Genomic DNA, 20,695 nt, shown 5'->3' with positions numbered 1-20,695 from the left:
AGGGCAGACCCACAGATCCAGTTGCTTACCTGTGGCCAACAGGTTTTTGCACCTAGACAGACAGGTTAAGCAACAACAACAACTGCTGCATGATTTGTTTTGATGTACTGAGTCACTGATGTAAGACAGGCCTTTGAAAGATAGAGAATTCAGGACGATAGGCAGGTACTTTATGTAAAGAGTGAACAAATGGCGTTTCATTTATAGTCGTTTAGGTTTATAAAGGCCCCAACATACTTGCATGCATCAGCCTTGGTCACTTAATGGCAGCTCTCCATGTTGCTTGATCTCTGGCAGCCTCCCTATTCAGTTCTTTATCCCTGAGGTCACTCTCTGACCTCATCCTGGGTCTTTTCAGTCTGCCTCTTGCAACCCAATCGCCAACGTTCACACTTCTTGCTTTCTGCATCCAAATGTCTTTCCTCATCCTCGCCACATGCCCAAACCATCTCAATCTGCCTCTCCTCATCACAACACCAATACACTCCAGTCCCATCCTTCCTCTTAACTCTTGCATCTTAAACCTAGTCCCCCCATGCCCCACATTCAAGGACGCATTGCACATTCACCAAATCATTGTCATTTCTGTACGTTTGAGCCTGAAAATATCCTCTTCCTTTATGGCCCTGGTCTCACTACCATGCAGCATTATACTCCTAACACATGCTGAATACAAAGAACCCTTAGCATGGAGGGAAAGCCCTCTTAATGTCAGGAAGGGCAACAGCTCCCTGAACTTCTTATAACCACTCCTCACTCTAGCCACAGAGATAGCTCCAGCTCCACCACCAACACATGACACATCTCCTAAGTAACAAAACTCTTCCACCCACTCATGAGACTCACCAGCAAGATCAAGCTAATCACATCTGACAATCTCCACATGCTCTCCGCAATACACAGCACACATGAAATCAGCATTATCTCACAGTCTACCACTAAATCTCTAATGCACCCACTTATCACAAACACTGCACAAGATGGAATTACTTCCCAAGCCCTTGTGGCAAGCTGTACTTGGCCACTCTCCCTCTCCTTTGACAGTACTGCCACCAACCCTAGATACCATCAGCTTTGTTTCATCTGCATTTATTCTCAAAACTCTTGTGCCCCATACCATCTTTACACTTCCTAAATCTTTCCTCCACCTCTCTCTCATTCTTTGCAGTTAACATCAAATCATTGGCATACAACATCGCCCATGGGCGTCCATTTCTGAAATTATGTGAGAGGGTTTCAAGCACCATGATAAACAATAAGGGGCTCAAGACTGACCCATGATGCATACCAACTTTCACAGAAAAATCATCACTCAAATCTCCATTCAGTCTCACCTGGGTGCAAGCACACTCCATAACATTTGGAAGAATTTTGTATTCTAACCTCTGGTCTTGGTTAATCCTTAAACACACTCATGTCTCTAAATTATTACATACAGTACTCAACCGTGGAAGGACCTTTAGTAATAAAAGGATTATTGAAGGCTATATTTAATCTCTCTTGCTGTTAAGCTGAATGAATATGTCTGACAGCGGCAAGAAAAAATTTGAAAATAAAATAACGTCCTCAGGCTGAAGGAGTTAGGGATTTCAAAACATACCATATTCCCTCCCTATTCACCTTGTTATACACATTCTTCCAGATCCATAAATACCATAAATGCCTCACAAACCTCCTCCCATGGTTTCTCTACTACTTGCCACATTGCATATGATTATCTGATTCATAAATCCTTGCAACTCTTAAATCCATTATATTCATCAACTCACCAGATGTCTTCCAATCTTTCTTACCTTCTCCATTATTATTCTTCCATCAGCCTTAATTACATTAAAATTTAGTGGTCAAACAGTGAAAGTGCTATAACTGTTAACATAAAACATCTTTATTACTGATGAGAAAGAGCAGATAGGATGCTAAAGAATGAGCCACTATGATGAAATGGCCAGTGTTACTGACTAAAAATCCTGAATGTTACAACGTCACCATACTTACAAGCCTAAGTGTGTCTCTGAGTTGTGCTGGATCCAGCCTTATATTGTGGGTCTCAGCAGGAGGAGGAGGTATCATGGCTCGATGAATTTTGGACACATCCCGCCCCACTGTGCTCATGTCAGCTCCTGCCAGCGAGTGACGGGAAAGTTAATAGCAAGAAGCAAGCATATTAACATATGCATAAGGTAATAATGGCTCTTTGTGCTAGTGTAATCCTGACTACATTTCATGAGAATTAACCCTGTCAGGTTTCTGGGCCGGGCAGTTGATGTCTGTGCTAGAGTCTGCTGCTCTCGCACTGCACCACATCCTCGCACTGCGATAATTTTCTTTGATTGCTCTGTGTAAGTACACTTTTCATGATAGAATGCTGGTTTTGGTGTCATTTTAAAGTTGAATAGTTTTATCATAGTCTATTCAAAAAATGAAAACAAAGAAAATGAAAAGTCAAAATGACAAGTTAAAGTTAGGAGAAAACCAAAAATTTTATACCTTGCCGTAGAAAAATATTCAGCAGAAAAAAAAAAAACTAATAAGGATATATAAATCTGGTTTAACCATACAAAACTACAATAAATTATTATTAAAATGATTTACAGATCATGGTTATATCTGCATTTCATTGGGCAATAAAGAGAAAGGATAAAGAAACACAATCTTTTTATTCTCAGCCACATATTCACTTTGCAATCTTTTTCTTTGATCAGTCAGTGTAAATACACTTTTTATGATAGGATGCTGGTTGTGGTGTAATTTTGAAGCTGAAATAGTTGTACTTTATCACAGTATGTTCAAAAAAGGAAAACAAAGAAAATTAAAAATCAAAATGACGAACTGAAGTTAGGCAAAAACCAAACATTTTATACCCTGCTGTAGAAAAATATTTGGAAAAAATATATATATATATATATATATATATATATATATATATATATTAGTTTAAACCATGCAAAACTACAATAAATTACCTTTATCATGATATATAGTTTGTGGCAATTTATGCATGTTTCTGTGCGGTAAAATGAAAGAAAAACGATGCACAATTTTGTATGATTCTCAGCCACATACTCGTTTAGCAATTTTTTTCTTTGATTGATCCATGTAAATAATGTTTTCATGATAGAATGTTGGTTCTGGTGTCATTTTAAAGCTGAATAGTTGTACTTTATTGTAGTATGTTCAAAAAAGGAAAACAAAGAAAATAAAAAGTCAAAATGACGAGTTGAAGTTAAGCAAAAACCAAAAATTTTATATCTTTCTGTAGAATATTATTCGCCAAGAATAAAGTAATAAAGAAACAGTGTCATGAGTCACACCAGCTGTGCAGTACTCGCAATGCATAGAGTAATCATTTCGTGACGTCATGCTTGAATCTCTTTGTTATGACGTGTAAATGTGATTTATGGTTAATTTTTTATAAAAGTATCTTAAAATGACACAGAAACGTGTCGTCGGAATCTCTGAGGCTGGATTTGAAATGATGCAAAAAAGTGTCATCAAAATCTCAAAGGGTTAAAAGCCGTATTGAAAATTTGCACTTTCTTTCTATCAGTCTATTTTAACTATCAGTTACATCACCATCATCATAATCATTATCATAATCATCATGGTCATTATTATTATCATCATCGTGAATGATGATGATGATGTGGTTTTATTCCATGAAATCATCTGGAGGGGCTTACTCCATGAAATCATCTTCTGGAGGGGCTTACTCCATGAAATCATCTTCTGGAGGGGCTTACTCCATGAAGTCATCTTCTGGAGGGGCTAAGGCACTACCACTATACTGTAAAACTGAAGCAGACAATGGTTGGCATATTAGTTCGAAGTAAAGAATAAGTACAATAAACCCTGCGGAACAGTGGGTGTGGTGAGCAAGAGATGATGTGCAGTTTAAAATCACAGATTTATGAGCTAATACCTCTTGGAAAATGAAGGTTTATTGAGCAGACTATCACATTCCCTTATCTGCTTCTCTGACACTAATTTTATATACCGTATCATTCTGATACTGTTCTATAGAGAATAAACAGGTTTCTGCAATTCCAGGAAAACCATTATTGTACTCTACAAAGCTCTGCTGACTAAACTTAGGCAGTGTCAAGAAGGCAGTACATGGAGCTATCTCAAAAAGTCATCAAAACCAATGATGTGTCAGAAACCAGATGTTACCCTGCCAACTCATAACCTACTACACCACCCCAGGCCAGGTCCTATTTGTCTTAGGAGACAGTAGGTTAGAAAGATACCAGTTGTGAAAAGATTTTTTTTTAACTGAATGAACAATACAGGAGTAGTGAGCACTGTACAGTATAATGGCACAAAACTACATGCACTACAACACACTACATTACTAATGGAAAAATAAAAAACAATTATGTAAATGGCAAAGATGGCTGGTCACACTGCATACTTGCTTACAACCAGAGCACCCCTCCAAGCTACACAGAGTTCCCCTAAATGATTAAAAAAGACCCTGGGTATGACTCATGAGATGCTGACATGAACAAAACGGTATATTGGTCTGTCTCTAAACTAAAGCACAATGGACAGATTGTTCAGCATGGATGTTATAGTCTTACTACAGATAGGGTGGATGCATATCAAGGACATGAAGGGGAAAAATGCCTGAAGAATGAGGTTTTGGAATAAAATCTTTCATTACTGGTTTGAATGGTTTACTGCTTGAGTAACTAAGTAATGTATTTCTCACTGGGCCTCAATGAAGCTCCCATTACCTAATCGATCAAACAACTCTGCGCTGACTGAAGATGCAAAGAGATCTATGCTGGAGACACCAATTAGTGTTAGGATGGTCTGGAATGCTTCTTCTATTAATGTCTTGTTCACATAACATGACCTGCCTCTGAATGGGATGTCTGCCACAGGCTGGATGTCACTGATCAATCATGAAACACCACTAGATGGATTTCCAAAGTGATATGTAGTCCAACAGAACTGTTCACAGTATATATACTGGTTGAGATACATGGCATCTAGAGTCAAACAATTTTTGCCAAAGCTCTTACTGTCCTGAGATATGAAGCATGACTGTAAGGAGAGGAATAATGGGGGACTGCTTGGACAACAATAGTTTTCAGGACGTCCAAGTGCTCCATGAGCAGTGGTACAGTAAAGTCGCGATTTAAGACAAAGGGAAACAACGATCCTACAAAAACACAACCAATTAATTTCTCACATATGTTTCAATAACTCGATAATATCACTCAACCACGAGGGAGAAACTAAGTGGGAAGTGGGTGCATTTAGGTACTGGGTTTCCATATGGCTGTGTTTGTTTACAACTCGTGTGTTGTGTTTTTGTCAGTTGCTGCTGGGGATCCTTGGCCCAAGCAGTTTCCAAAATGCTATAACATCACTAAGTAACAATAATCGTTGTCTATCTCTCTATCTATAGATCTTTTCCGTGTGATGTCATGAGTCATGTGACTTTTGTTTACGGCGCCATATTGGACGGCAAATTGTTGGACGTCTAGAGAGAGAGAACTGTAGAACACACAATGGTATTCCAGTGCTGTGCCTTCGGCTGTAAGACAAGGCAGAAAACTGGAAGCAGGGTAAACTTCTACCAGTTGCTAGCCAATGAGGAAAGGTGAGAGAAGTGGATAGCTGCTGTGAAGAGAGAGAACTGGCAGCCGACGGCCTACTCCTAGCTCTGTTGCAAGCATTTCATATCAGGTAAGCCAATAATTTGTGAGTAGATATGGGCATATTTACCATTCTTAGCAGTTGCAGGTGTCATGGGATATCCTAATTGTGTTAACGTCAGAGCACAAGACCCACATGGCCATAAGTGTTCTTGGGAAAAGAGGGGGAGGGTCCATCTCACAGGCCTTGTTTTAATATTATTCCAAAGTTTCACCCAAACCAAGTCTGACATAGCAGTGATGATCAAGAATGTTAGATGCGTTAAGTAAATTACAGGTTAGGTCATACTTGAAGTTAGGTTAGGTTAGGTAGGGAGGTTAGGTTATGTCTGGTTAGGTTAAAGCTTATATTTTTATTTTTTCAATGTTTTTCACTGATTCATTTGAAACTGATATTTGTGTCATGGTGGATGATTTTAATAATAATGCAGTACAAAATATTGTTCAAGACTTCAGTATAAAACTTATATACCATTGTGAGCCTGTGTGCTAAACAATGTTGCAATTAAAAATGAAACAAAATTACAAGTATTACTATTAATAATTTTCAATTTTATGCAGAAAAGAATGTTGCTCCACAGAAAGCGAAACTGTCAATACATGCTCCAATTAAATGTACATTTTCCACTTAGTACAAAAATACTTTAATTACAAATAAGAGGATAAATCATGTACTTATATCAACAGCCCCATATATTTTTCTTTTACCAGGTATGTAGGTACAGTACTAAGATTTTTTTTTTGTTAACAGAAAATGTAAAATCATAAAAACTATATTGTTGAAGTCTTTTAGTTTTATGCTGTGGTACTCATCAGCAGGAAATAAATAACCATAATTTAAATTTGTACTAATGTTATGTTTCAGTTGTAATGCAAAAGTTAAACTTCAAGAGTACTTTCGACAGTTTTGGCATATACTATCAATTATGCATTTTATGTAAAACTACTTAAAACATCGGTATAGAGGCTGTGTGTATGTTTCTAGGTCTATAATTACTGAAATTTCCACAATAAGCAAATGTTCTTGGTAAATTTCCAGAGTTACACCCAACTCACCCTGAAGCTTACAATTTTCATTTTTAAATGTTTAATAGTGTGATTAATTTGAATCTGATGTTCATTTGTTGGAATTATTTTTAAATTCCAAACCAAGCTAACCCAACCAACTTTAACTTAAAGATTAAGAGGAGAGGATAACTGCAGTAGACCAATAGCCCCATGCTAGACAGCTCCCACAAAAGTGTGACTAATGTACCCTTCCTACAACAGCCCATGCAGGCTAGGGTACATCACTGGGAAACCAAGTCCATTCATCAACTACTCAATCAGTGTAATACATTCCCTCCCCCCTTGGCTTCATGACAATAATTTGCTGATTAGCAAGTTGATTTACAAGTACCATATGTCAGTTCTAGCTATCTACAATGTACTTATACAATATGACATGTCTGTTTACCTTGAAGGATGCCCTGGTGAACTTTGATGGAGTGTTTACCAAATAGTGATAGCGATCGCTATATCTGAGATCTGGTTTTGGTCCACAATCCTTGAAACTGGTGACTTTCTCCATAGATATGGTGTAAGGATCCAGCCCCAAACAATTTATCTTGTTCCTGTACAGATTTTGGTGGCGTAGATTCAGATTTCTGCATATTATCTAACAGTTTCATCTCTGACAGCCCTGTCTGGACAGCCATTACTGTAAGGAGTTGGCTGTCCAATATGGAGTCATAAACAAAATCAGGTGATTTCTGTGACATCACTGGAAAAGGTCTATTGCCAGATGCCTTAATTCTGTAAAGGGTGGCCACAGACAAATTGCCTCCATATCACCTGGTTCTGCTATTTCACTGACATGCTCCCAGCTCACACACACCCTCTCTCATATACCTCTCCACTCCATCCCTCCATCTCATCCTTGACCTCCCCCTCCTTCTCCCACCCTCCACCTCACTCACATACATTCTCCTCATTAGTCTCTTACTCTCCATCCTCTCCACATGGCTAAACCACCTCAATGGCTTCTAATACTTTCTATCATTATCACAATGACAAAAGCATTCATATCATCGAATTGTCAAAAACACCAACACATTATTAGAAATGTTCCGAATATACTTCAACTAAGTAACCAAAAATATCTGGAGACAGTGGAACAACGTGCATCAGTTGTGGCTAGCTGACTATATGGAGACAGTAACCCCCATCCTCACTCAAGGGTGCTGTTTGAATGTGAACCAACCTGATGTGCACATCAATAATTGCCATACTCTCTCTCTCCCTCCCAGCAGATTTAATACATTTTTATCAGGCACCTAAGTACCTCCTGGAAACCATCCTGAAAACCCTTGAGGGTTTGTGAACCCCAGGTTGAGAACCCCAGCACTAGACCTGTGTTCCTCCTTGGGCCCATTTCCCCCAGAGTCATATTCCCCAAGGACCTATTCCTACCATGGACATATTCACACCATGAACTATTTTCCCACTGCCAACCCACTCATTCCTAGCATTTGTTAGTTCTTTTACTTCCTTAGCTTTCGTACCTCACTTATTCACACATTCACCTACCAGATGCATCATCTTCTTCTTGGCTTTCCATACCTTCTACCCTCAACTCACTCATTGACTGGAATGTATATCTTTGCCACATCCAATCATACTTTTTTATGGAACCATACAAGTGAAACACACACTCCTCTATAGTATGTTCATATGGTCATACAGAGAATGGGTGAAAAAAAAAAAAGGTATGTTATTGCCATCATTTTCATCCCATCCCAATGGACATGAACCTAGTGAACTGCAGGTAACTGGCCACTTCAATCATGTGCTCCTGGAGATCTCTTGTTGAGTATTATGCCGAGGATTACTTGTGCTATGATAGTGTGGTGTATGTGATGAGTGTTTAAGTGTGAGAGGTTTCATTACAGTGAGAGAATATTGGATTGTTTGTGAGTTGTGTTTTGTGTTGGTACTGATGCACGGAGGGGTGATGAACAAATTGTAATAGGTTTGTGAAAAAGAGTATAAAGTACTTAAGTGAAAGATACATAAACTTCATCAAAGCACACTCACCCAGATTATCAAGAGCCAGATAAAAGTCAAGATGAAGTTGATACTGTCCAGTGTCTAGAGTCTGGGCCAGGTGACAGAGGGTGTTGTAAGCCTGGTAACGCAGTGTATCATCTGTGGTGCTGGCCAGGATGTGAAACACAAAGCGGGTGATGTATTGACCACTTCTTGAAGAGAATTCTTGCTACAATAAGAAGAAAATACAAATAACAGAACCCACTTCTTGAAAGAATTCTTGCTACAATAAGAAGAAAATACAAATAACAGAACCCACTTCTTGAAAGAATTCTTGAGGAATGGCATGAAGAGAATAAACATAATGGCATAATTCACTACTCTCTCTGAATCTAGGAGAAAAAATACTACTGTTCATAGCTATTCTGTATGCTGACAGGGAAAAGAAAAAACTACTTTAGCACCAGACAAGCCAAAAAATATCTGTCCCACAAAGAGGCAGTGCTGGCACCCCAAGGAAACAACTTCACGAATACTGTACTGCATTTACAATCACAACCAAACACTGTAGGGTTGGAGGACACACCTCAATACATCTAAATACCAAGGATTTGGGTGTGATGACCATGAAGCAACAATAAAGCAAAGCAATCCTAAATGTTTCAAAGAGGAACTCCAGTTCTTTCTACCAATCCAGGGAAATGTCTGTACCTTAGTCAGGCCCACCAACTACCAGGCATTATACAACAGTGAATTTTAAAGTAAAGCCCTCTGTTTGCTGGGGCAAAAGGTACACAGCTTTACAGCTACATATCACGGGCCTAGGACAGGTTTCCTGTACTATATTTTATATTTGCTCTGCAGAGAAGGGAATCTTCAATGAAAACGTATCAGTATGGCATCTACTTATCCATGAGCCTCCTCCAGGATGGTCTTGTGTATTACAGCACATCTACATACTATAGGTGCACTGCAGTGTTTACACGTTTGCTGATGTATTTATCAAATGTACCTATACAAAAAGCAAACGAAGGCATGAAGAAGGGAGAAGGAGACTGAAGGTCAGGGAGGTCAGTAATATTGCACTACACTTTTTGGGATGGCATGTACTGTTAAGGGTTTTATTATTATTATTTATTATTATATTATTATTATTATTTCGCTCTCATCTTAAATGTCAGGACCAACTTGCCTAGCCCCGGGCTCTTACGCTCCTCATGGGGCAACGCAGGATTGGATGATAGATGGATGAATTATTATTATTATTATTATTATTATATAGATATATAAAAAAAAAGCTTACTGGGTGCAGTGTCTCAGAGCTATTAATATCAACAACTGAAGGAGGATTATGCAGCTGCACCAGGATACAAGAAACAAAATTCAAATTCCTCTTCCAAGGACTCAATTCCTCCCTTCTTACAGGCTGAGAGATGTATGAGAATGGTAATCAAACCTTTAAAAGGTCAGTGCAGTAGGTGCCACCGACAGGAGAGACAAGCCATGTCCATAGGTGATTTGTCCTTTTTTTGCTATATATCTAATGGTTACATCAGACCCTACTCTGACATGGGTAAAGTGTTAATTCAGGGTATTGAACAAGCACAGCCAGTGCATGTAGTGATCATAAAAATCTGTTCTAACTATCCCTCTTGCCTAACCCAAACTGCCTTGCCCATTGATGACCCTCAGTGAGCACAACTACCATTACAAATGTGCTTCCTAAGGACACTGCCAATTGTACTGAGCAGATATAAAAGTGACATTAAAAAAGTTTAAGGTGATAAAAATTGGAAAAAAATTCACCTTAATATATAACAACTTGGTTATATGGAAAAAAGTTGTGCACACATGACGGTGAAAAGTGTATCTGAGTGAGTTTCAAGGTGAGGGGAGATGTGGTAAGCTATGGTGAACAGATGTGGTAATGAATGTGTGAGAAACTGAGGCAAGTACAGCAATCGTCCATTTATTCAATGCTTCATTACATGTTTAAAACACTCTTGTGTTTTCTTTCATATTCTTCTATCTCCATCCCCCCATGTTTCTTTCTCGTTGAACAAGTTCCACAAGGTCTCTCTTGCCCGATCACCATCATCTAAGGTAAGGACTGAGTGAGGTTAAGTGGAAAAAGCAAGGAATGAGAAAGATGTGATGGAGGGAGAACTAATAACAGCATCCTTGGTTAAATGGGACAAACACTCATTCACTCACAATTCATGCCCCTGGAATCCTGACTCAGCCTCAAAGGCATGACCATCCAGCCATATTTTTTTTAGCAGTTTTCTTTTACAGATGTGCTTCACATTACAGTACTTATCAGATAAAATCTACCTGATGACTACCAATCTGAAAAAGGGGTACCAACCCTTGTTATCGGTATATGCTTTTTCATTCATATTTCATCCAACCAACTTGATCACTTGTCAGTTCTTTATCCTCAACTTCCATACCGTGCTTTCCCATACACTTACTGATCATATCTATCCATCTTCTTAGCCTACCACACCTCATCCCATCTTCAAACACATTCAAAGTACCCTTTTCACCACCTCATTCATATCCAGTCTCTCAATATGACCACTGCATTACATACATTCTCTTTAACTCTGTTACTTGCAGAAGCCTTTACTTTGCATCTTTGGTGGTGTGGTGGTGGTGGTGGTGGTAGTAGCAGCAGCAGCTCCAGGTTCATCTAAAGAGTTAATGAACTCAGAGTACTACAGGCTGAAGTAGCCCTTCTATTGCAGTCCACCATTCCCCTTTCAAGCAACAGGGAGGGAGTTACAGAGTACTTCTACAATTAAACAGCTGCCGGGCTATATCTGTGTCATTGTGTTAAGGCATCTCTGTCCAGCACTAATGTGGCTGCTATAACACCTTTATGCAAGTTGCATTTAAGTGTCTCTCTCCAGTATCACTCCCATCATTTAATAAAAATTATAATATCAATACTGTATTAGAATTCTGAAACTGCTAAAGCAACACTCAAAGAACTTCACATTTCAGATGAAAATACTTTTGTTATTATTACTGTAGACCTAATGGGACTTATGAAATGACTTAAATTTTTTTTACAGATTTTGACCTGTGACCTTGAGATCAAGGTCAGGGTCATTCATAATCTGCACATCATGTTCACTCTTGACCCACTGCATTTCCAACAATGGTCAAAATCGGCCAAATACTTTCAAATTTACCACTTTCAAGCATGAGAAGACCATTTTGATTTTCTTCAGTATCTCAAAAAGTATTTGTTGGATCTAAATAACAATACACAGGTGCACTAGTATATGTTGATGACTACATACTGGAACATTTGCAAAGCATTGAATCTGTAGTTTTTGCTGCACAGGAAAGCAAAAACTGCAAAAATACATGGAGGGTGCTAGTGCCAAAAGAAGCCTGAAACTAAAAGTGATCCCCCAAATATCCAGACACTCATTATCCGGATGCTGGACCTCGGCTCTAATAAACCACTATCCAAATTTACTTGCTATTATCCGGATGGAAAAGTCCCCGAGAACTTCGGCCGGCCAGCCGACATGTCCAAACATTCGGTATCGTGGCCGCTGAGGCTTGAGCCATGAGCAGGAAGAAGTCTGTAACCCAAAACCAGAGCTATAATGTCCATCCGCCCCTGTACTGAATGGTCAAAATCGACCACTAATCCTATCACTCCCAACAAACCTCCTGCATCCGAGTAATGCGACTGTAACCCGCAAGCGGTGTCAAAACATCCATACACATTCGTCACCCAATGTCTAATATCGAGCAACCACAGGAGCTGTCTTTCCCAACTGCCATCTCCATCGAACCCAGACCACAAGCCACAAGTACACATTCTGCGACAGCAGCCGTCCGCCTCTTTACCAAACGTCAAAAGTCCCTTGGTCACAGTGAGTTGTGTTTCCACATGGCCACTCGGCATTTAACAGACCGCAAGCCACGAGTAAATGTACGGCAAAAGCGCCTGTCAGCCTGTTGACAGAAGGGGGAGAATCCTGCCCACAGCCTCGCTTCTCCCCCCACTCCTGTCCCTCATCCATACCCTCCCAGCTCCCCCCTCACTCCCTCAGTCCTTAACTTCTTCCCTGGTGATAACACTGACTCGTGAGTTTTCAGAGTTTTTTGCGATTTAATTGACTACTACTGGCTGTATCAAAATTCTGCAGTAACCCACAAGAAAGTTCATGAAATTCTGCATCTAGACATATGCTTAACTCTTGGAAGGTGCTGGCAAAATTTTGAACTAGGATGGTGAGAAGTTATATCAAGGTAAGTTTTACTATTGAACACCTTTTTCTTGCTTGAATTTCTAAACCCTTACTTGCCAGTTTTATGTGTTTTTATTAGCTTATCTTACAGTACAACGACCAGTGAAGATGATGATATTCCATCTATACCAATATAACCAATTTCCAGCAGCATATTTAGCCGTGAATTTTTTTTTGAACCCCGGGAGTAATCATTTGTCACAGACAACAGATTTTCAAACTGCTATCGGTTATTTGTGTGTGGATTTTTGTTGTTTATGCATTGTTTTCATGACATTTAGCATTAATATGGATAATCCTATGTGTGTTTTGATGTCTCAAAATGGCAGAATGACCGAAAAACTGCCAAAATTAGGAGAGGTACTGTATACTGTATACAGTAGTGTAATGGTCAGGTGTTTTTTGGTTTTCAGTGTTTTTTTTTAATGGCTTTCTTGGTGTTTATCATTACTTTGGATATTCCTATGTGTGTTTTGATGTCTCAATATGGCAGATTGACCTGATAACAGTGCCAAAATTAGGAGGGGTACTGTACACACAGTCATGTATAGGTCGGGTGTTTTATGGTTTTCAAACTTTTTTTTTTTTTTTTTTTTATGGTTTCTTGGTGTTTAGCATTACTTTGGATATTCCTATGTGTGTTCTGATGTCTAAATATGGCAGACTGACCTGAAAACAGTGCCAAAATTAAGAATGGTACTATACATACAGTCGTGTATAAGTCGGGTGTTTTGGGGGTTTTCAGTGTTTTTTTTTTTTATGGTTTTCTTGGTGTTTAGCAGTACTTTCAATATTCCTATGTGTGTTTTGATGTCTAAATATGGCGGACTGACCTGAAAACAATGCCAAAATTAGGAGTGGTAGCTACTTTACATACACTGGTGTACAGGTATGGTGTTTTCTGGGTTTCAGTAGTTTATTGGCATGGTTTTCTGGATGTTGAAAATGATTTTGGATTATCCTATGTATGTTCTGAGGTCAAATATGGCAGAATGGCTGGAAAACACTGCCAAAATAAGGAGGGGTACTGTAGATACAGTGGTCTTTAGGCAGTGTTTTGGGGGTTTTCACTGGTTTTTCTGCATGGTTTTCATGGTGTTTAGCATTACTCTCAATATTCCTATATGTGTTTTGATGTCTATATATGCCTGAATGACCGGAACACACTGCAAAATTAAGTTTAGGTACTATACACATTTTTTTTAGGTATAAGTTGGAGGTGGGTATAGGTAGGGAATGAGTATGGTAGGGGAATAGCGTTCATTATCTGGATGTTGCCACTACCCAGACATTCCTTTGTCTCCATTATGTCTGGATAAATGAGGGATTACTGTACATCATCCCCAAAATTTCATGTCTCTACCTCAAACAGTCTTGGAATACCAGCCTTCTAGACCTATCCCCCCCCAAAAAAAAAAAAGAAATAATATCTACAATATCAAAATATCAATAAGAACTGCACAGAATGTGGAGTTCTTAACCCCTCTGGTGCTTATCGAGTCGACTGATCCCTTTTCAAGATTATGCATGATCTCTAATGTGATCGATCGAGGGACATCAGGGAAAAACTGGGGACAACATGCTCTGCCCCGATTGTGATGTATCTCCCTTCCAACCAATCAGAACTAAGTATTGAATAAGTGGGAAGGAGGATCCAGGCCTGTACCCATGGTGGGGGGGGGGCTCTCCCACGGCCCTCTCGCATCCCCCCTGTACCCTACTACCTTTGTTCCCTCTCCCCCTCCCTCGCCTCTGACCGCCTCCTGCTCCCTCCCTCACCCTCACCCACCATCTTCCACCATGCTGCCATGGTTCCCTCCCTTTTCCCCCTCTCCTTGTCTCCCTGAGGAGAGTTATATCCTCCCTACCCACCCTCCACACCCCTGTATGCCCTCTCTGCCTGTCCTCTTTGTCTGGTGACTGTCTGTCTCCCACCTCTATACCCCTGTACCACCCCTCCAGGCCTCTCCCCACCCCCCCACCCCCCTCCTCATAGTACTTCGTACACTTACAACTCACCTCCCCACCCCCCCACCTAGAGTATTATACGTCATTGTTACTATTCATGTCGTGTGTTTTCATTCATTACCAGAGTATTGTTTGTGTAACTGTATACACCGATGTATGAAACATGGAATGTATGTTTTTATTGTTTTTTTAATGAATTTCCATTTTTTTTTTTTTTTTTTTTTTTTTTTTTTTTTTTTTGGGGGGGGACGTGTTATGTGTACGTACATTTCTGTACGTTTGAGCCTGAAAATATTCTTTACCTTTACTGTCCAGTCTCATTACCATACAGTGCAGCATTACGCTTGTAACACATGCTGCATACAAAGATCCCTCAGCACAGAGAGAGAGAGCCCTTTCAATGTCAGAAGAGACAACTGCTCCCTGAACTTCTTCCAACCACTCCTCACTCTAGCCACAGAGGTAGCTCCAGCCCCGGCTCCAGCACATAACGTGTCTCCCAAATAACAAAACTCTTTCACACACTCAAGAGACTCACCAGCAAGTTCAATCCTTTCATGCTTGACAATCTCCACCTGCTCTCCCTGACACACCGCACGCATGAAATCAGCATTAACTCGCAGTCTACCTCTGATACACCATACAAGTGTAAAACCTTTCCTAATAGTGTATTTCTATTATTATCCTGTTATACTCTTCTTCCAGACTCACAATGCTATCAATGCCTTACAATCTTTTTCACATGCTTTCTCCACTATGTTTAATTGCAAATAATCATCATATTCTTTACCACTCCTAAATCATACTCGTTAGTCATTTACTGAACACTCTCATGCAACGCTTACCTTCTGTGATTTTTCTTCCATAATCCTCAACAGTCTTACATTAAGGTAAATTTTATACTCACTTCTATTACCTTTGTTTTTATATAGATGGTACACACTCTCAGCCTTCTTACACTATCTTGGTACAATTCCTATCTATCTATCTATTGCCAGACGCCTCAATCCTGTTTGGGTGGCCACAAACAAATCGCCTCCAAGTCGCCCTGTCCCCCGCCATTTCACTGCCCTGCTCCCAACTCACACCCCCCTCTCTCATATACCTCTCCACCCCATCCCTCCATCTCATCCTCGGCCTCCCCCTCCCTCTTCCCCCCTCCACCTCATTCACATACACTCTCTTCGTCAGTCTTTCACCCTCCATCCTCTCCACATGGCCAAACCACCTCAGTGTGTTCCTCATAACACTTCCTATCACATCCACATCAACACCACAACGCTCCTTTATATCCTCATTCGTCAGCCTGTCTCTCCATGTGACTCCACAGGCTCCTCTTAAATAACTCATTTCCACTGCTCTCACTCTTGACTTGTGTCCTTCCAATAACGTCCAAGCTTCACTTCCGTATGTTAGAGTTGGTATCAAAATACTGTCATGTAGTAACTTTTTCACTTCCATGCTCACTTCCCTGTTTCTTATCACTGCTTTCAAAGAACCAGCAACCTTTCTTCCCTGCTGTAACCTTTCAAGCACTTCACCCTCCAAACCTCCATCCTTACTCATCACACTACCCAAGTACTGTACTTAAACGTACTCACAATAGTACAATTCCATTCATCCAAAAAAATATTTCATTGCACCCTCTCCATGACATGTAATCATCTCTGCATAAACCTCAACAAAACCTGATGGCTTCCTATTCTTCAACTGCTTCACACAAGTCTTCACTTCTGGAATCGTCATATTTCTGGCACCAGATAATGAATTAGCTTATGGATTGTAAGTGACTAGGCACCAGTAGATACTTTTTACTTTCAGTACTTGGGTAGTTTAAGAACAAGATACACTGCTGCTTTTACTGATGTAGCTTTACTTTGTGATACTATTACTTATACCTGAGTAAAATTCTTTAACTAAAACAATGCTTTAACTTAAGTATCAAAATTGGGTACTTTAACAACTCTCCCAACAGGGAGCTGGCTGAAATACAATGGATAAATAAAGGACTAGGTTGGTGTCAGTTGGGAACCAACAGGGGATCAAGCCAGTTGGAACTTTTATATGGAGGCATGCATGATAAGGGTTAATACGTGTAGTAGGTGGTATGCGGGATGATGAGATAGTGGTTTTGGGAGAAGACTTAAATGGTCATGTAGGTGAAGCAGCACAAGGTTATGAAGGAGTACATGGGGGATATGCGTATGGTATAAGGAATGCGGAAGGGGAAAGGATATTCGAGTTTGGGGAGGCAACGGGTATGATTGTGTGCAATGCATATTTTAGGAAAAGAGAGAGTAGGTTAATTACGTATGAGTCTGGGGGAAATAGCAGTCAGACAGATTATTTTCTGGTTAGGTGGGCTGATAGGAGGTCAGTGAGGGATGTTAAAGTTATAGGAAGTGAGGAGTGTGTGCAGCAGCACAAACTATTGATTTGTGATATGGTGCTTAAAGGACGAGTGATGAAAAAAGAGGACATGTACATAGGCGGAAAGTAAGGAAGCTGAAAAACCAAGTAGTAAGGGATGCCTTCTACAGTGAGATGAAGAGAGTCGTGGCTGAACAGGGAGCTGTAGACAGAGGCGTTAATGAACAGTACAGAGCCTTCAAGTACAATCTCTTGAGAGTTACTGATGTAACATGCGGTTGGACAAGAGGACCACCAAGACATAAAGTAACTTGGTGGTGGGATGAGGGTGTAGAAGCTGCAGTTAAGGAGAAAAGAAGGTTTTTCCGGGAATGCCACTCACTTGATGTAGTGCTGCTCTCGGGTGTCTACCCTTTCCTCTCCTCCATCCTTCTTTCCATCCATCCTCTTCTGTCTTTCTTTCCTTCATTCTTTCCTCTTTCTTCTGCCTGCAGGTGAATTTATACTCCCTCTTGTGTCTTTCTTTCCTTCATTCTTTCCTCTTCCTTATGCCTGTGGGTGACTCTACAGTACAATAAATGACAAGCCAAATGGTTTCCTGTACACCAGGAAACCATTTACTATGCTGGGTAGTAACCATATAACCAAATTTTGGCTCCTGGTGGTTTAGTGGGTAATAAAGGTGCTCCAATCGGATTGAGCCGGTGAAGGTTTTTATCCAAGGGGTGGTTGGGGTTTATTGCTCACGTAATGCCACTCAGGGACAAGTGAGGCTGGTCACTCTCATCTTAGATGCCAGGACCAACTTTCCTAGCCCCGGGCTCCTATGCTCCTCATGAGGCAAAGCAGGATTAGATGATGGATGGATGGATGGATGGAAGAAGGGTGGTAGCAAGGAGGAATACTTGGCTGCCAAGCGTAGGGCTAGATGAGAGGTATACAGGGCGAGCTCTGAGTCACAGAGACTTTTACTTGATAACATAAATCATGGGGAAAGGAAAAATATGATATGTAAGGTGGCAAATCAGATCAAGAGGGATAATCGGGATATTATAGGTGAGCAGTGTGTGAAGAATGATGAAGGAAAGGTAGTGGTGAACAGTGAGGACACTAAAGATGCATGGAGAGAGCATTATAGCTGGTTCTTGAATGAGGAGTTTGACAGGGACAGGGAAGGTTTGGAGCCAGCAGATCCAGTGTTTGGCCCTTGGCCTTTGATTGATGCTGCTACTGTGAGTGAGGCAATAGGCAGGATGAAGGAGGCAAGACAGCAGGTGTGTCTGGGTTGACTGCCAAAATATTGAAGGCCTCAGGAGATATAGGGGTGAGGTTAGTCACTGACCTGATAAATATGATTATTTATGAGTGTGTTGTCCCAGATGATTGGCTGAAGAGTGTAATTGTAAATGTGTATAAAGGGCAGGGTGATGCCCTGGAAAGAGGAAATTATAGAGGTATAAAGCTTTTAGATCAGATAATGAAGATAATGGAGAGAGTTTTAGAAGATATGATTAGAGAAAGACTGAATACTGATGAGATGCAGTTTGGGTTTATGCCAGGTAGGGGGACCACTGATGCATTATTAATTGTTCAACAGCTTCAGGAAAAATATATTGGTAGGAGAAGGGATCTGTATTTTGTTTTTGTTGATTTGGAAAAGGCCTTTGACAGTCCCTAGAGAGGTGGTGAAGTGGGCAATGAGAAGCTTAGCTTAGAGGAGTGGCTGGTTAGGGTGGTTATGGCTTTGTATGAGGGTGCTCGCACCCAGGTAAGAGTGAATGGAGATTTGAGTGATGAGTTTTCCGTGAACATTGGTGTGCATCAGGGGTCAGTTTTGAGTCCCATGTTGTTTATCACGGTACTTGAAGCCCTTTCACGTGACTTTAGAAACAGACTCTCGTGGGAGATGTTGTATGCTGATGATTTAGTGTTGATTGCAGAGAACGAAAGGGCGGCAGATGAAAGGTTCAGGAAGTGGAGAGATGGTATGGGGCAAAAGGGCTTAAGGGTAAATGCAGATAAAACAAAAGTGATGATATCTAGGGTTGGTGGCGGTACTGTCAAAGACGAGGGAGAGTGGCCAAGTGCAGTTTGCCACAAGGGCGTAGGAAGCAATTCTATCTTGTGCGGTGTTTGTGAGAAATGGGTGCACAAGAGATGTAGTGGTATCAGAGGTAGACTGTGAGATAATGCTGATTTTATGTGTACAGCGTGTCGGGGAGAGCAGGTGGAGATTGTCAGCCGTGAAAGGATTGAACTTGCTGGTGAATCTCTTGAGTGTGTGGAAGAGTTTTGTTATTTGGGAGACATGTTGTGTGCTGGAAGTGGGGCTGGAGCTAGTTCTGTGGCTAGGGTGAGAAGTGGTTGGAAGAAGTTCAGGGAGCTCTTGCCTCTTCTGACACTGAGAGGACTCTCCCTACATGCTAAGGGGTGTTTGTATGCAGCATGTGTTTGGAGTGTAATGCTGTATGGTAGTGAGACCTGGGCAGTAAAGGAGGAGGATACTCGCCAACTCAGACGTACAGAAATGACAATGATTAGGTGGATGTGTAGTGCGTCCTTGTGTGCAAGGTCCGGGAGGGCTGGGTTTATGATGGAACAGTTGAGAGGTAGGATGGGACTGGAGTGTATTAGTGTTGTGATGAGGAGAGGTAGATTGAGATGGTTGGACATGTGGAGAGGATGGGGGATGATAACTGGGTGAGGATGGTGAGAAATGTTAATATTGCGGGTGGGATTATGAGGGGTAGACCGAGAAAAACATGGGACGAGGTCATTAAGTGTGACCTCAGGGTTAAGGGACTGAACACGGAGGCTGCAATGGATCGTGCAGCGTGGAAAGCCGCCATTAAATAACCAAGGCCAACACATGCAAGCAGGTTGGATGAAAAAAAATGAAACGTTTGTACACAATTATGAGATAGTCATTAGAATGACTGATATGTAATGCAAAATGCACAACTATGGATGGTTATGTCTGTGCCTGTAGGGTGGCCTTAGATAGTGAGTGAGTTTGGCCTACATAATTGGGAAAACTGGGATTAATTCTCCCTCCATCAGGTTCTTTCTTGGTCTTGGGACCCTACTTTGCTCCTTTCTTCAGTGGGAAAAAGAGATCAGGATGTACATGCATGCACGCAAATAATGCATAGTACTACATCATGCAAAAGAAATTTTGCTCACCTGCAGAAGTCCCTCCTGGATTAACCATTTGACCTCCGAATATTTCAGACAAGAAATCTTCAAATTTTCAAGCTCATTGGTCTCCCAGATAAGTGTGTCTGAAACAAAAGCAATATTCACTTCAATTTTCAGCTGCAGTAAAACAAAGAATACAATATTAAGGCTATTTTTCTAGAGCTAATTCATGTTGTACATATGCAGGTG

General features: G+C 40.6%; 1 protein-coding gene across 1 annotated transcript in view; it reads right to left on the bottom strand.

Annotated features, from left to right (window-relative positions):
- LOC145405262 (uncharacterized) overlaps positions 1–20,695 on the bottom strand; it is a 35,239-nt gene that overhangs the window by 1,683 nt on the left and 12,861 nt on the right. The window contains exons 2-4 of the mRNA XM_080276679.1: positions 20,492–20,589; positions 8,742–8,922; positions 1,996–2,120 (exon numbers count right to left, since the gene is read on the bottom strand). Of these exons, the coding sequence (XP_080132805.1) occupies positions 1,996–2,120; positions 8,742–8,922; positions 20,492–20,589 (404 nt within the window). The remainder of the gene's footprint in view (positions 1–1,995; positions 2,121–8,741; positions 8,923–20,491; positions 20,590–20,695) is intronic.

This window comes from Coenobita brevimanus, chromosome 66 (assembly GCF_032717465.1).
Source record: "Coenobita brevimanus isolate Jiangsu-jjx chromosome 66, ASM3271746v2, whole genome shotgun sequence".
In the NCBI taxonomy this organism is placed as follows: Eukaryota; Metazoa; Arthropoda; class Malacostraca; order Decapoda; family Coenobitidae; genus Coenobita; species Coenobita brevimanus.
The sequence above is the reverse complement of the archived record's forward strand: the minus strand, read 5'-3'. Positions and strand labels throughout refer to the sequence as shown.